This window comes from Rana temporaria (assembly GCF_905171775.1).
Source record: "Rana temporaria chromosome 1 unlocalized genomic scaffold, aRanTem1.1 chr1b, whole genome shotgun sequence".
NCBI classification, from domain to species: Eukaryota; Metazoa; Chordata; class Amphibia; order Anura; family Ranidae; genus Rana; species Rana temporaria.
Genome location: NW_024404400.1, coordinates 171798 through 187933, shown reverse-complemented (window position 1 = coordinate 187933; position 16136 = coordinate 171798). Strand labels below are relative to the sequence as shown.

The 16136-nt window shown below is 50.8% G+C and overlaps 1 protein-coding gene across 6 annotated transcripts in view; it reads left to right on the top strand.

Moving 5' to 3' along the window:
- The first annotated feature begins 1166 nt into the window (after positions 1 to 1166).
- Positions 1167 to 16136, top strand: part of LOC120921516 (tropomyosin beta chain-like) — a 48141-nt gene continuing 33171 nt past the window's right edge. For 3 of the 6 annotated variants that reach the window (XM_040334001.1, XM_040334002.1, XM_040334000.1), the window contains exons 1-2: positions 1168 to 1382; positions 7549 to 7674. In XM_040334001.1, coding sequence (XP_040189935.1) covers positions 1269 to 1382; positions 7549 to 7674 — 240 coding nt within the window. In that variant the 5' untranslated portion in view covers positions 1168 to 1268. Of the gene's footprint in view, positions 1383 to 7548; positions 7675 to 16136 lie in introns of all 6 variants that reach the window. The other 3 variants (XM_040333997.1, XM_040333998.1, XM_040333999.1) reach the window with 2 other exon arrangements.

Sequence of the window (16136 nt, the reverse complement as noted above, 5' to 3'; positions counted from 1 at the left end):
GGATAGGGATGTAATGAGGAGGAGGATGGGGATGATGATGAGGGGTGTAGTGGAGAAGGAGGATGGGGATGGTAATGAGGAGGATGGAGGAGGAGGATAGTGGAGGAGAAGGATGGGGGTGATGATGAGGAGTGTAGTGGAGGAGGAGGATGGGAATGGTAATGAGGAGGATGGGGATAGGGATGGTAATGAGGAGGATGGAGGAGGAGGATAGTGGAGGAGGAGGATGGGGGTGATGATGAGGAGTGTAGTGGAGGAGGAGGATGGGAATGGTAATGAGGAGGATGGAGGAGGAGGATGGTGATGATGATGAGGGCTGTAGTGGAGGAGGAGGATGGGAATGGTAATGAGGAGGAGGAGGATGGTGATGATGAGGGGTGTAGTGGAGGATAGGTATAGTAATGAGGAGGATGGAGGATGGGGATGGTAATGAGGAGGAGGATGGGGATGGGGATGAGGAGGATAGGGATGGTAATGAGGAGGATGGAGGAGGAGGATAGTGGAGGAGGAGGATGGGGGTGATGATGAGGAGTGTAGTGGAGGAGGAGGAGGATGGGGATGGGGATGATGATGAGGAGGATGGGAATGGTAATGAGGAGGAGGATGGGGATGAGGAGTGTAGTGAGGAGGAGGATGGGGATGGTAATGAGGAGGATGGGGAAGATGAGGGGTGTAGTGGAGGAGGATAGGTATAGTAATGAGAAGGAGGAGGAGGAGGATAGGGATGGTAATGAGGATGATGATGAGGAGTGTAGTGGAGGAGGAGGATGGGGATGGTAATGAGGAGGATGGGGAAGATGAGGGGTGTAGTGGAGGAGGATAGGTATAGTAATGAGGAGGATGGGGATGATGATGATGAGGAGGATGGGGAAGATGAGGGGTGTAGTGAAGGAGGATAGGTATAGTAATGAGAAGGAGGAGGAGGAGGATAGGGATGGTAATGAGGAGGATAGGGATGGTAATGAGGATGATGATGAGGAGTGTAATGAGGAGGATAGGGATGATGATGAGTGTAGTGGAGGAGGAGGAAGATAGGGATGATGAGGAGGAGTGTAGTGAGGAGTAGAGTCGGCGGTGTCCGATGTGAGGCTCCCCTCCCCCCTCCTCCATACATGGAGTGCGATGTGATCGGGGCGGGTCCGGTTCCCGGGATATAAATCGGGGGGTCGGTGCGGCTCCTCCACCCGCCGCACTTCTCTCCGGTCTTCTCTCCGTCCGCCTGACTACCGATCTCCTCCGACCTCCTCCGGTCTCCTCCGACCTCCGCCATGGACGCCATAAAGAAGAAGATGCAAATGTTGAAGTTGGACAAAGAAAATGCGATCGACCGCGCGGAGCAAGCCGAGACCGAGAAGAAGCTGGCGGAGGATCGCTGCAAGCAGGTACTACTACTCCCATCATACGCCCAACCCATAACTACTATTCCCAACATACTACTACTACTACCCCCAACTTATCATTCTACTACCCCCAACATAGTACTATTCCCAACCCATAACTACTACCCCCAACTTACTACTACCCCCAACATACTACTACTTCCCCCAACATACTACTACCCCCATCCCATAACTACTACTACCCCAACCTATCATTCTACTACTACCCCCAACATACTACTATCCCCAACATAGTACTACCCCCCAACATACTACTACTACCCCCAACTTACTACTACTACTACCCCCATCCCATAACTACTACTACCCCAACATACTACTACTACTACCCCCAACTTACTACTACCCCCAACATACTACTACCCCCCAACATACTACTACTACCCCCAACTTACTACTACTACCCCCAACTTACTACTACTACCCCCAACTTACTACTACCCCCAACTTACTACTACCCCCAACTTACTACTACCCCCAACTTACTACTACTACCCCCAACTTACTACTACTACCCCCAACTTACTACTACTACCCCCAACATACTACTACCCCCGACATAGTACTACTACCCCCAACTTACTACTACTACTACCCCATCCCATAACTACTACTACTACTCCCAACATACTACTACCCCCAACTTATCATTCTACTACTACCCCCAACATACTACTACTACCCCCATCCCATAACTACTACTACCACCTCCAACATACTACTACCCCCAACTTATCATTCTACTACTACCTCTAACATACTACTACTACCCCATCTCATAGTTTAACTTTCCTAATGCTACAATCATTATGATAGCACTACTACCCCATCATCCTACCACATCCTATATAATACATTACCCCTGTTGTCCTACTGATACCCTCATCATCTCATTGTACTACTCCCCCCACCCGGCTCCTGGAAACTGATACTGTACAAAGGCCCCGGGATACAATGGACCACTCAGGGGCCCCGCTGTGGATGTAGCTGGGGGGTCCCAAGGCACAGAGCCAACAAGGAGGATCTTCTCGTCTGGTGACCGATCGGAGCCATCGATCGATTCTAATGGAGGGATTGTTGGGTTTCCAGTCTAGTGAGATCATCGCTAATCTCTATCTGAGCGATCGGAGGAGCTTACAATCTACTGATCTGAGTGATCGGAGGAGCTTACAATCTACTGATCTGAGTGATCGGAGGAGCTTACAATCTGCTGATCTGAGTGATCGGAGGAGCTTACAATCTACTGATCTGAGTGATCGGAGGAGCTTACAATCTACTGATCTGAGTGATCGGAGGAGCTTACAATCTACTGATCTGAGTGATCGGAGGAGCTTACAATCTACTGATCTGAGTGATCGGAGGAGCTTACAATCTACTGATCCGAGTGATCGGAGGAGCTTACAATCTACTGATCCGAGTGATCGGAGGAGCTTACAATCTACTGATCTGAGTGATCGGAGGAGCTTACAATCTACTGATCCGAGTGATCGGAGGAGCTTACAATCTACTGATCCGAGTGATCGGAGGAGCTTACAATCTGCTGATCTGAGTGATCGGAGGAGCTTACAATCTACTGATCCGAGTGATCGGAGGAGCTTACAATCTGCTGATCTGAGTGATCGGAGGAGCTTACAATCTACTGATCCGAGTGATCGGAGGAGCTTACAATCTACTGATCCGAGTGATCGGAGGAGCTTACAATCTACTGATCCGAGTGATCGGAGGAGCTTACAATCTACTGATCCGAGTGATCGGAGGAGCTTACAATCTACTGATCCGAGTGATCGGAGGAGCTTACAATCTGCTGATCTGAGTGATCGGAGGAGCTTACAATCTACTGATCTGAGTGATCGGAGGAGCTTACAATCTACTGATCTGAGTGATCGGAGGAGCTTACAATCTACTGATCCGAGTGATCGGAGGAGCTTACACAATCTACTGATCTGAGTGATCGGAGGAGCTTACAATCTACTGATCTGAGCGATCGGAGGAGCTTACAATCTACTGATCTGAGTGATCGGAGGAGCTTACAATCTACTGATCTGAGTGATCGGAGGAGCTTACAATCTACTGATCTGAGTGATCGGAGGAGCTTACAATCTACTGATCTGAGTGATCGGAGGAGCTTACAATCTGCTGATCTGAGTGATCGGAGGAGCTTACAATCTGCTGATCTGAGTGATCGGAGGAGCTTACAATCTGCTGATCTGTGGCTGAGAGATTGGGGTCCACGCATTGGACTGGCCAGCAGATAGGTTGGCAGATTGGGGTTTCTGTTGAGGATTGGGAGGATTGGTCTGCAGAATAAGGTCAGAAGATTGGGGTCTCCCCAGAGGATTGTCTTCACAGAAGATTGGCACAGGATTGGTTAGCACATTGGGGTACACACCAAGGATTGGTCAGTAGATTAGGGATCCCACAAAAGATGAGGAGCACATTGGGGGTTTAAAGATCGGGGTCCACACAGAGGATTGGTCAGGAGATTAGGGATCCCACAAAAGATGAGGAGCACATTGGGGGTCCACACAGAGGTCAGGAGATCGGGGTCCACACAGAAGGTTGGTCAGGAGATCAGGGTCCACAGAATTGATTGGTCAAGAGATGGGGGTCCACACAGGGAGTTGATCAGGAGATTGGGGTCCATGAGGGTTGGTCAGAAGATCAGGGTGCACTGAAATGGTTGGTCAGGAGATCGGGGTTCACACAGAGGGTTGGTCAGGAGATTGGGGTCCACACAGAGGGTTGGTCACGAGTTTGGGGTCCACACAGAGGTCAGGCGATCGGGGTCCACACAGAGGTCAGGAGATCGGGGTCCACACAGAGGTCAGGAGATCGGGGTCCACACAGAGGTCAGGAGATCGGGGTCCACACAGAGGTCAGGAGATCGGGGTCCACACAGAGGTCAGGAGATCGGGGTCCACACAGAGGTCAGGAGATCGGGGTCCACACAGAGGGTTGGTCAGGAGATCGGGGTCCACGCAGAGGGTTGGTCAGGAGATCGGGGTCCACACAGAGGGTTGGTCAGGAGATCGGGGTCCACACAGAGGTTAGGCGATCGGGGTCCACACAGAGGGTTGGTCAGGAGATCGGGGTCCACGCAGAGGTCAGGCGATCGGGGTCCACACAGAGGGTTGGTCTGGAAATCGGGGTCCACACAGGGGGTTGGTCAGGAGATCGGGGTCCACACAGAGGTCAGATGATCGGGGTCTTCATATAGAAGGTATGTTCTGGATGAAAGGTCAGCCGACCAATGGTGGGGAACATGGGGACGTGAATAGTTCAGGGGGAAGGAGAAGAAGGGGTTAATGTCAGACACAACAATGGATACAAAGTAACGTTCCAATGAGAATCTCGGCTCCTGAGTCTCTAGTTAACCCCTAACAAGCTGGAAACCCCTCACAATCATCTCCTATTGGCTCCTCTGCGGTCGATTAAATTTCCCATTGGAAGAGTTTTGTTTTTTCTGTTCAACAAATACAAAGAATTCCCTGTTGATCCCGCCAGGAATGGCGAGCTTTCGTGCGCACACTTCCGGGGTTCCCACTTAGTCCCCCCAGTTCTCCTCTAATGCAGCGTTCACACGAGCCGAATCTCCCACCAAATGCTCACATTGGAATTTCCGATCGCGTGTACGCGGCATTAGGGATTACAAATCTATTAGTGCCTCTGCTATGGAAATGAAGATGGGGGGTCGACTGAGTGGTTTAGAAAAAGAAATCGGGTAGGGATGACACCACCCCAAAATCAACAGGGTGAGTCTTAGGGGAAAGTTGGGTGAGTCTCGAGGGAAAGTCGGGTGAGTCTCGGGGAAAAGTTGGGTGAGTCTGGAGGGAAAGTTGGGTGAGTCTTGAGGGAAAGTTGGGTGAGCCTCGAGGGAAAGTCGGGTGAGTCTCGGGGGAAAGTTGGGTGAGTCTGGAGGGAAAGTTGGGTAAGTCTTGAGGGAAAGTTGGGTGAGTCTCGGGGGAAAGTTGGGTGAGTCTGGAGGGAAAGTTGGGTGAGTCTGGAGGGAAAGTTGGGTGAGTCTGGAGGGAAAGTTGGGTGAGTCTGGAGGGAAAGTTGGGTGAGTCTGGAGGGAAAGTTGGGTGAGTCTGGAGGGAAAGTTGGGTGAGTCTGGAGGGAAAGTTGGGTGAGTCTGGAGGGAAAGTTGGGTGAGTCTCGGGGGAACGTAGGGTGAGTCTCGGGGGAACGTAGGGTGGATCTCGGGGGAACGTAGGGTGGGTCTCGGGGGAACGTAGGGTGGATCTCGGGGGAACGTAGGGTGAGTCTCGGGGGAACGTAGGGTGGGTCTCGGGGGAACGTAGGGTGGATCTCGGGGGAACGTAGGGTGGGTCTCTGGTGAACGTAGGGTGGGTCTCTGGTGAACGTAGGGTGAGTCTCGGGGGAACGTAGGGTGGGTCTCGGGGGAACGTAGGGTGGGTCTCGGGGGAACGTAGGGTGGGTCTCGGGGGAACGTAGGGTGGGTCTCGGGGGAACTTAGGGTGAGTCTCGGGGGAACTTAGGGTGAGTCTCGGGGGAACGTAGGGTGGGTCTCGGGGGAACGTAGGGTGGGTCTCTGGGGAACGTAGGGTGGGTCTCGGGGGAACTTAGGGTGAGTCTCGGGTGAACGTAGGGTGGGTCTCTGGGGAACGTAGGGTGAGTCTCGGGGGAACGTAGGGTGAGTCTCGGGGGAACGTAGGGTGAGTCTCGGGGGAAATTAGGGTGGGTCTCGGGGGAACGTAGGGTGAGTCTAGGGGGAACGTAGGGTGGGTCTCGGGGGAACGTAGGGTGGGTCTCGGGGGAACGTAGGGTGGGTCTCGGGGGAACGTAGGGTGAGTCTCGGGGGAACTTAGGGTGGGTCTCGGGGGAACGTAGGGTGGGTCTCGGGGTAACGTAGGGTGGGTCTCGGGGGAACGTAGGGTGGGTCTCGGGGGAACGTAGGGTGGGTCTCGGGGGAACGTAGGGTGGGTCTTCGGGGGAACGTAGGGTGAGTCTCGGGGGAACGTAGGGTGAGTCTCGGGGGAACGTAGGGTGGGTCTCGGGTGAACGTAGGGTGGGTCTCGGGTGAACGTAGGGTGGGTCTCGGGTGAACGTAGGGTGAGTCTCGGGGGAACGTAGGGTGAGTCTCGGGGGAACGTAGGGTGAGTCTCGGGGGAACGTAGGGTGGGTCTCGGGTGAACGTAGGGTGGGTCTCGGGTGAACGTAGGGTGAGTCTCGGGGGAACGTAGGGTGAGTCTCGGGGGAACGTAGGGTGAGTCTCGGGGGAACGTAGGGTGGGTCTCGGGGGAACGTAGGGTGGGTCTCGGGGGAACGTAGGGTGGGTCTCGGGGGAACGTAGGGTGAGTCTCCGGGGAAAGTAGGGTGAGTCTTGGGTGAACGTAGGGTGAGTCTTGGGTGAACGTTGGGTGAAAATGTTACTAAATATTTCCCTGAAGTGAACGAGGATCTTCACTTATAAATGAGCATTCTGAGCGGAGTGAAAAGCACGGATTGGGAGTTCTTTGGCCCTCGGGATGGGAGATCACAATCTGGTCACAATGTGCAGTGTGGCGCCCCCTGCTGTCATCTGTCGGGATGGGAGATCAGAATCTGGTCACAATGTGTAGTGTGGCGCCCCCTGCTGTCATCTGTAGGGATGGGAGATCACAATCTGGTCACAATGTGTAGTGTGGCGCCCCCTGCTGTCATCTGTCGGGATGGGAGATCAGAATCTGGTCACAATGTGTAGTGTGGCGCCCCCTGCTGTCATCTGTAGGGATGGGAGATCACAATCTGGTCACAATGTGTAGTGTGGCGCCCCCTGCTGTCATCTGTAGGGATGGCGCAATGGCAGAGAAGACATTTCGGTAGTATAATTAATATTCTACATTACAAGATCATTGTGAATAATAAATGGTCACTGCGGCAATATAATAGACAATCGGCCAATCACTGAGATCCACCACATCAATATATGACAGCGACCAATCACTCAGCCCGGCCATATCAATGTATGAGACCACCGGCCAATCACTCTGCTCCATCACATCAATGTATGGGGGTCTCCTCTCCTATAATACAATGTATGGGGGTCTCCTCTCCTCTCCTATAATACAATGTATGGGGGTCTCCTCTCCTATAATACAATGTATGGGGGTCTCCTCTCCTATAATGTATGGTTCTGTCTCCCCAGCTGGAGGAGGAGGTGATGGAGATGCAGAAGAAGCTGAAGGGCACGGAGGACGAGGTGGAGAAATATTCCGAGTCTGTGAAGGACGCTCAGGAGAGGTTGGAACTTGCCGAGAAGAAAGCCGGAGATGTAAGTAGAATCTCATTTCCATCATCGTCCGATTCTTCCTTCCGATCGGAAAATCTTCCCGAGACTTCCCGATAATTCCACCAGTCCAACCGATCCTCATCACCCTCCACCTTCCTCCTTCCCAAACATTCCCTTCTTCATCCTCCTTCCCAAACATTTCCTTCTTCATCCTTTCCTTCACCCTCCTTCCCAAACATTCCCTTCTTCATCCTCCTTCCCAAACATTCCCTTCTTCATCCTCCTTCCCAAACATTCCCTTCTTCTCCCTCCTTCCCAAACATTCCCTTCTTCATCCTCCTTCCCAAACATTCCCTTCTTCATCCTTTCCTTCACCCTCCTTCCCAAACATTCCCTTCTTCATCCTCCTTCCCAAACATTCCTTTCTTCATCCTTTCCTTCTCCCTCCTTCCCAAACATTCCCTTCTTCATCCTTTCCTTCATCCTCCTTCCCAAACATTCCCTTCTTCATCCTTTCCTTCTCCCTCCTTCCCAAACATTCCCTCCACCTCCCTCCTTCCCAAACATTCCCTTCTTCACCCTCCTTCCCAAACATTCCCTCCACCTCCCTCCTTCCCAAACATTCCCTTCTTCACCCTCCTTCCCAAACATTCCCTTCTTCACCCTCCTTCCCAAACATTCCCTTCTTCATCCTCCTTCCCAAACATTCCCTTCTTCACCCTCCTTCCCAAACATTCCCTCCACCTCCCTCCTTCCCAAACATTCCCTTCTTCACCCTCCTTCCCAAACATTCCCTCCACCTCCCTCCTTCCCAAACATTCCCTTCTTCACCCTCCTTCCCAAACATTCCCTTCTTCACCCTCCTTCCCAAACATTCCCTTCTTCATCCTCCTTCCCAAACATTCCCTTCTTCATCCTCCTTCCCAAACATTCCTTTCTTCATCCTTTCCTTCTCCCTCCTTCCCAAACATTCCCTCCACCTCCCTCCTTCCCAAACATTCCCTTCTTCACCCTCCTTCCCAAACATTCCCTTCTTCATCCTCCTTCCCAAACATTCCCTTCTTCATCCTCCTTCCCAAACATTCCCTTCTTCATCCTTTCCTTCATCCTCCTTCCCAAACATTCCCTTCTTCATCCTCCTTCCCAAACATTCCCTTCTTCATCCTTTCCTTCATCCTCCTTCCCAAACATTCCCTTCTTCATCCTTTCCTTCATCATCCTTCCCAAACATTCCCTTCTTCATCCTTTCCTTCATCCTCCTTCCCAAACATTCCCTTCTTCATCCTTTCCTTCATCCTCCTTCCCAAACATTCCCTTCTTCATCCTTTCCTTCTCCCTCCTTCCCAAACATTCCCTTCTTCATCCTTTCCTTCATCGTCCTTCCCAAACATTCCCTTCTTCATCCTTTCCTTCTCCCTCCTTCCCAAACATTCCCTTCTTCATCCTTTCCTTCATCCTCCTTCCCAAACATTCCCTTCTTCATCCTTTCCTTCACCCTCCTTCCCAAACATTCCCTTCTTCATCCTTTCCTTCTCCCTCCTTCCCAAACATTCCCTTCTTCATCCTTTCCTTATCCCTCCTTCCCAAACATTCCCTTCTTCATCCTTTCCTTTTCCCTCCTTCCCAAACATTCCCTTCTTCATCCTTTCCTTCTCCCTCCTTCCCAAACATTCCCTTCTTCATCCTTTCCTTCATCATCCTTCCCAAACATTCCCTTCTTCATCCTTTCCTTATCCCTCCTTCCCAAACATTCCCTTCTTCATCCTTTCCTTTTCCCTCCTTCCCAAACATTCCCTTCTTCATCCTTTCCTTCTCCCTCCTTCCCAAACATTCCCTTCTTCATCCTTTCCTTCATCCTCCTTCCCAAACATTCCCTTCTTCATCCTTTCCTTCACCCTCCTTCCCAAACATTCCCTTCTTCATCCTTTCCTTCACCCTCCTTCCCAAACATTCCCTTCATCCTTTCCTTCATCCTCCTTCCCAAACATTCCCTTCTTCATCCTTTCCTTCATCCTCCTTCCCAAACATTCCCTTCTTCATCCTTTCCTTCATCCTCCTTCCCAAACATTCCCTTCTTCATCCTTTCCTTCTCCCTCCTTCCCAAACATTCCCTTCTTCATCCTTTCCTTCATCCTCCTTCCCAAACATTCCCTTCTTCATCCTTTCCTTCATCCTCCTTCCCAAACATTCCCTTCTTCATCCTTTCCTTCATCCTCCTTCCCAAACATTCCCTTCTTCATCCTTTCCTTCATCCTCCTTCCCAAACATTCCCTTCTTCATCCTTTCCTTCTCCCTCCTTCCCAAACATTCCCTTCTTCATCCTTTCCTTCTCCCTCCTTCCCAAACATTCCATTCTTCATCCTTTCCTTCTCCCTCCTTCCCAAACATTCCCTTCTTCATCCTTTCCTTCATCGTCCTCCATAACATTCCCTTCTTCATCCTTTCCTTCATCCTCCTTCCCAAACATTCCCTTCTTCATCCTTTCCTTCATCCTCCTTCCCAAACATTCCCTTCTTCATCCTTTCCTTCATCCTCCTTCCCAAACATTCCCTTCTTCATCCTTTCCTTCATCCTCCTTCCCAAACATTCCCTTCTTCATCCTTTCCTTCTCCCTCCTTCCCAAACATTCCCTTCTTCATCCTTTCCTTCATCCTCCTTCCCAAACATTCCCTTCTTCATCCTTTCCTTCATCCTCCTTCCCAAACATTCCCTTCTTCATCCTTTCCTTCTCCCTCCTTCCCAAACATTCCCTTCTCCTTCTTTTCCTTCTCCCTCCTTCCCAAACATTCCCTTCTTCATCCTTTCCTTCATCCTCCTTCCCAAACATTCCCTTCTTCTCCCTCCTTCCCAAACATTCCCTTCTTCATCCTTTCCTTCTCCCTCCTTCCCAAACATTCCCTTCTTCATCCTTTCCTTCATCCTCCTTCCCAAACATTCCCTTCTTCATCCTTTCCTTCTCCCTCCTTCCCAAACATTCCCTTCTTCATCCTTTCCTTCACCCTCCTTCCCAAACATTCCCTTCTTCATCCTTTCCTTCATCCTCCTTCCCAAACATTCCCTTCTTCATCCTTTCATTCATCCTCCTTCCCAAACATTCCCTTCTTCATCCTTTCCTTCTCCCTCCTTCCCAAACATTCCCTTCTTCATCCTTTCCTTCTCCCTCCTTCCCAAACATTCCCTTCTTCATCCTTTCCTTCTCCCTCCTTCCCAAACATTCCCTTCTTCATCCTTTCCTTCTCCCTCCTTCCCAAACATTCCCTTCTTCATCCTTTCCTTCATCCTCCTTCCCAAACATTCCCTTCTTCATCCTTTCCTTCATCCTCCTTCCCAAACATTCCCTTCTTCATCCTCCTTCCCAAACATTCCCTTCTTCATCCTTTCCTTCATCCTCCTTCCCAAACATTCCCTTCTTCATCCTTTCCTTCATCATCCTTCCCAAACATTCCCTTCTTCATCCTTTCCTTCATCCTCCTTCCCAAACATTCCCTTCTTCATCCTTTCCTTCATCCTCCTTCCCAAACATTCCCTTCTTCATCCTTTCCTTCTCCCTCCTTCCCAAACATTCCCTTCTTCATCCTTTCCTTCATCGTCCTTCCCAAACATTCCCTTCTTCATCCTTTCCTTCACCCTCCTTCCCAAACATTCCCTTCTTCATCCTTTCCTTCTCCCTCCTTCCCAAACATTCCCTTCTTCATCCTTTCCTTCTCCCTCCTTCCCAAACATTCCCTTCTTCATCCTTTCCTTCATCCTCCTTCCCAAACATTCCCTTCTTCATCCTTTCCTTCTCCCTCCTTCCCAAACATTCCCTTCTTCATCCTTTCCTTCACCCTCCTTCCCAAACATTCCCTTCTTCATCCTTTCCTTCTCCCTCCTTCCCAAACATTCCCTTCTTCATCCTTTCCTTCTCCCTCCTTCCCAAACATTCCCTTCTTCATCCTTTCCTTCATCCTCCTTCCCAAACATTCCCTTCTTCATCCTTTCCTTCTCCCTCCTTCCCAAACATTCCCTTCTTCATCCTCCTTCCCAAACATTCCCTTCTTCATCCTTTCCTTCTCCCTCCTTCCCAAACATTCCCTTCTTCATCCTCCTTCCCAAACATTCCCTTCTTCATCCTTTCCTTCATCGTCCTTCCCAAACATTCCCTTCTTCATCCTTTCCTTCATCCTCCTTCCCAAACATTCCCTTCTTCATCCTTTCCTTCATCGTCCTTCCCAAACATTCCCTTCTTCATCCTTTCCTTCTCCCTCCTTCCCAAACATTCCCTTCTTCATCCTTTCCTTCATCCTCCTTCCCAAACATTCCCTTCTTCATCCTTTCCTTCATCCTCCTTCCCAAACATTCCCTTCTTCATCCTTTCCTTCTCCCTCCTTCCCAAACATTCCCTTCTTCATCCTTTCCTTCTCCCTCCTTCCCAAACATTCCCTTCTTCATCCTTTCCTTCTCCCTCCTTCCCAAACATTCCCTTCTTCATCCTTTCCTTTTCCCTCCTTCCCAAACATTCCCTTCTTCATCCTTTCCTTCATCCTCCTTCCCAAACATTCCCTTCTTCATCCTTTCCTTCTCCCTCCTTCCCAAACATTCCCTTCTCCTTCTTTTCCTTCTCCCTCCTTCCCAAACATTCCCTTCTTCATCCTTTCCTTCATCCTCCTTCCCAAACATTCCCTTCTTCATCCTTTCCTTCTCCCTCCTTCCCAAACATTCCCTTCTTCATCCTCCTTCCCAAACATTCCCTTCTTCATCCTTTCCTTCATCGTCCTTCCCAAACATTCCCTTCTTCATCCTTTCCTTCATCCTCCTTCCCAAACATTCCCTTCTTCATCCTTTCCTTCATCGTCCTTCCCAAACATTCCCTTCTTCATCCTTTCCTTCATCGTCCTCCATAACATTCCATTGTCAAACTTTCCTCTCCATGTATTTTCCCCACCAACAGTACTCCTTAATCCTCTCCATCCCCCTTCCCCCGGTCCTTCAATATCCCTTCCCCCTCCCTCCCCCGCTGTGTCCCTTTGGTGAGGTCGGAGTTCAGAGGTCCTCCGGGATACTTGGACGGAATGAGATGTTATTTATAAGGTGTGAGGAAGTCGATCTTCTCGTCGCATCAAATTAGAAATCAGCAGAAGCCGCATCTGACTGGTCATTAAACACCTTATATATCGAGTTCCCCTCCGGTATAAATATCCCGCCAGATGGGCGGAAAATGACCATCATCGAGCAATTACTCAAACCCCGCCCCTTTCCCAACATTTCTGTGACCGATCCCTCCCACTACAAACCCCGCCCCTTCCCCAACATTTCTGTGACCGATCCCTCCCACTACAAACCCCGCCCCTTTCCCAACATTTCTGTGACCGATCCCTCCCACTACAAACCCAACCCCCTTCCCAAGTATTACTGTGACGATCCCTCCCACTACAAACCCCGCCCCTTTCCCAACATTTCTGGTTGTGTCTGTGATTGGGGTGTCTGTGACGGGGTGCCTGTGATTGGGGTGTCTGTGACGGGGGTGTCTGTGAGGGGTGTGTCTGTGACGGGGGTGCCTGTGATGGGGGTGCCTGTGATGGGGGTGCCTGTGACGGGGGTGCCTGTGACGGGGGTGTCTGTGACGGGGGTGTCTGTGACGGGGGTGTCTGTGACGGGGGTGTCTGTGACGGGGGTGTCTGTGACGGGGGTGCCTGTGAGGGGTGTGCCTGTGACGGGGGTGCCTGTGACACATCATGTTCTATGTTCAGGATCATGTATTTCCTCCATCTTGGATGCAGCCAATAAACAATACGATGAATGAATCGCAAAGAGCGTTTGTTTCTACGGCTGGAAACTATTCAAAATATTTTCTATAACAACACCAGCAACCGTGGAGCAGAGAAGATGGGGTGTTGGGGATGAGTGGTTGGGAAGAGTTAATTGGTGGGAGAAGGACATTTCATTAGGACAGGGTGTTGGGGGATGAGTGGTTGGGAAGAGTTAATAGGTGGGAGGAGGACATTACATGGAGAGGATGGTGTGTTGGGGGGATGAGTGGTTGGGAAGGGTCAATAGATAGAAGGGGGACGTTACACGGAGAGGGCGGGGTGTTGGGGGGATGAGTGGTTGGAAGGGTTAATTGATAGGAGAAGGACATTTCATTAGGACAGGGTGTTGGGTGTGGGGGATGAGTGGTTGGGAAGGGTCAATAGATGGGAGAAGGGCATTTCATTCAGAGGATGGATGTTGGGGTGGTTAATAGATAGAAGGGGGACGTTACACGGAGAGCGCGTGGTGTTGGGGGATGAGTGGTTGGGAAGGGTCAATAGATAGAAGGGGGACGTTACACGGAGAGGGCGGGGTGTTGGGGGGATGAGTGGTTGGAAGGGTTAATAGATAGAAGGGGGACGTTACACAGAGAGGGCGAGGTGTTGGGTGATGGGTTAATAGATGGGAAAAGGACAGGAAACGAGAGGACCATATGTTAGAGGGATGAATGGACAGTGTGTCAGGGGTATGGATTGTTGGGAAGGGTCAAGGAATGGGTGGAGGACATTACATGGAGTGGACGGGGTGTTGGGGGGATTGATGGTTGATAAGGGTTAATAGATAAAAAGAGGACATCACATGGAGAGGATTATTTGTTGGGGGGATGTAAGCTTGAGGAAGGTTAATGGATGGGAGGAGGACATCACATGGAGAGGACAGTGTGTTGGAGGGATGGATTGTTGGGAAGGCTCAGGGGATGGGAAGAGGACATTGGGGTGTTGGGTTGGGTAGGGGACATTACATAGAGAGGACAGTGTGTCAGGGGTATGAATGGTTAGGAAAGGTTGATAGATGGGAGGAGGACATTGAAAGGAGAGGATGGGGGGTTTGGAGTTAGATGGTTGGGAAGGGGACATTACATGGAGAGGACAGTGTGTTGGAGGGATGGATTGTTGGGAAGGGCCAAGGAATGGGTGGAGGACATCACATGGAGAGGACAGGGTGTTGGGGGTATAGATGGTTGGGAAAGGTCAATGGATGCGCAGTGGACATTTCATGGAGAGGAAGGGGTGTTAAGGGCTGGGGGGGGTGAGTGATTAGGAAGGGTTGATGGATAGGAAGAGGACATTTCATGAAGAAGATTGGGTGTTGGGAGTTAGATGGTTGGGAAGGGGACATTACATAGAGAGGACAGTGTGTTGGAGGGATGGATTGTTGGGAAGGGCCAAGGAATGGGTGGAGGACATCACATGGAGGGGACAGGGTGTTGGGGGTATAGATGGTTGGGAAGGGTCAATGGATGCGCAGTGGACATTTCATGGAGAGGAAGGGGTGTTGAGGGCTGGGGGGGGGGGTGAGTGATTGGGAAGGGTTGATGGATAGGAAGAGGACATTTCATGAAGAAGATTGGGTGTTGGGAGTTAGATGGTTGGGAAGGGGACATTAAATAGAGAGGACAGTGTGTTGGAGGGACGGATTGTTGGGAAGGGTCAAGGAATGGGTGGAGGGGGTATAGATGGTTGGGAAGGGTCAATGGATGCGCAGTGGACATTTCATGGAGAGGAAGGGGTGTTGAGGGTTGGGGGGGGGGGGGAGGGATTGGGAAGGGTTGATGGATAGGAAGAGGACATTTCATGAAGAAGATTGGGTGTTGGGGGGATGTAAGCTTGAGGAAGGTTAATGGATGGGAGGAGGACATCACATGAAGAGGACAGGGTGTTGGAGGGATGGATTGTTGGGAAGGCTCAAGGGATGGGAAGAGGACATTACATGGAGAGGGTGGGGTGTTGGGGGGATGAGTGGTTGAGAAGGGTTAATGGATGGGAAGAGGACAATACAATGAGAGGGCAGGGTGTTGAGGGCCGGGGGATGAGTGGTTGGGAGGGGTTGATAGATAGGAGGAGGACATTACATGGAGAGAATTGGGTGTTGGGGTAGTTAATGGATGGGAGGAGGACATCACATGGAGAGGACAGGGTGTTGGGGGTATAGTTGGTTGGGAAGGGTCAATGGATGGGAAGCGGACATTTCATGGAGAGGAAGGGGTGTTATTGGGGATGGGTGGTTGATAAGGGTTAATCAATAAAAAGAGGACAATACATGGAGAGGACGGAGTGTTAGGGGCCGGGGGATGAGTGGTTGGGAAGGGTTGATAGATAGGAAGAGGACATTAAATGGAGAGAATTGGGTATTGGGGGGGATGTATGGTTGAGAAAGGTTAATGGATGGGAGGAGGACAGGGTGTTGGGGGGATGGGTGGTGGAGAAGTGTTTATTGACAGAGTGTTTTTGGAAATATTGGTTGGGAAGGGTTAATAGAGGAGAGGGGGACAATACACGGAGAGGACAGGTTTTGGGGGGGTGGGTGGTTGGGAAGGGTTAATTGATGGGAGGAGTACATCACATAGAGAGTACAGGGTATTGGGGGGATGGGTGGTGGAGAAGGGTTATTGGAAGGGAGGAGGACATTACATGAAGGGGACGGGTGTTGGGGGGGGGGAATGAGTGGTTGGGAAAGGTAATGGATGGGGAGACATTACATGGAGAGGACAGGTT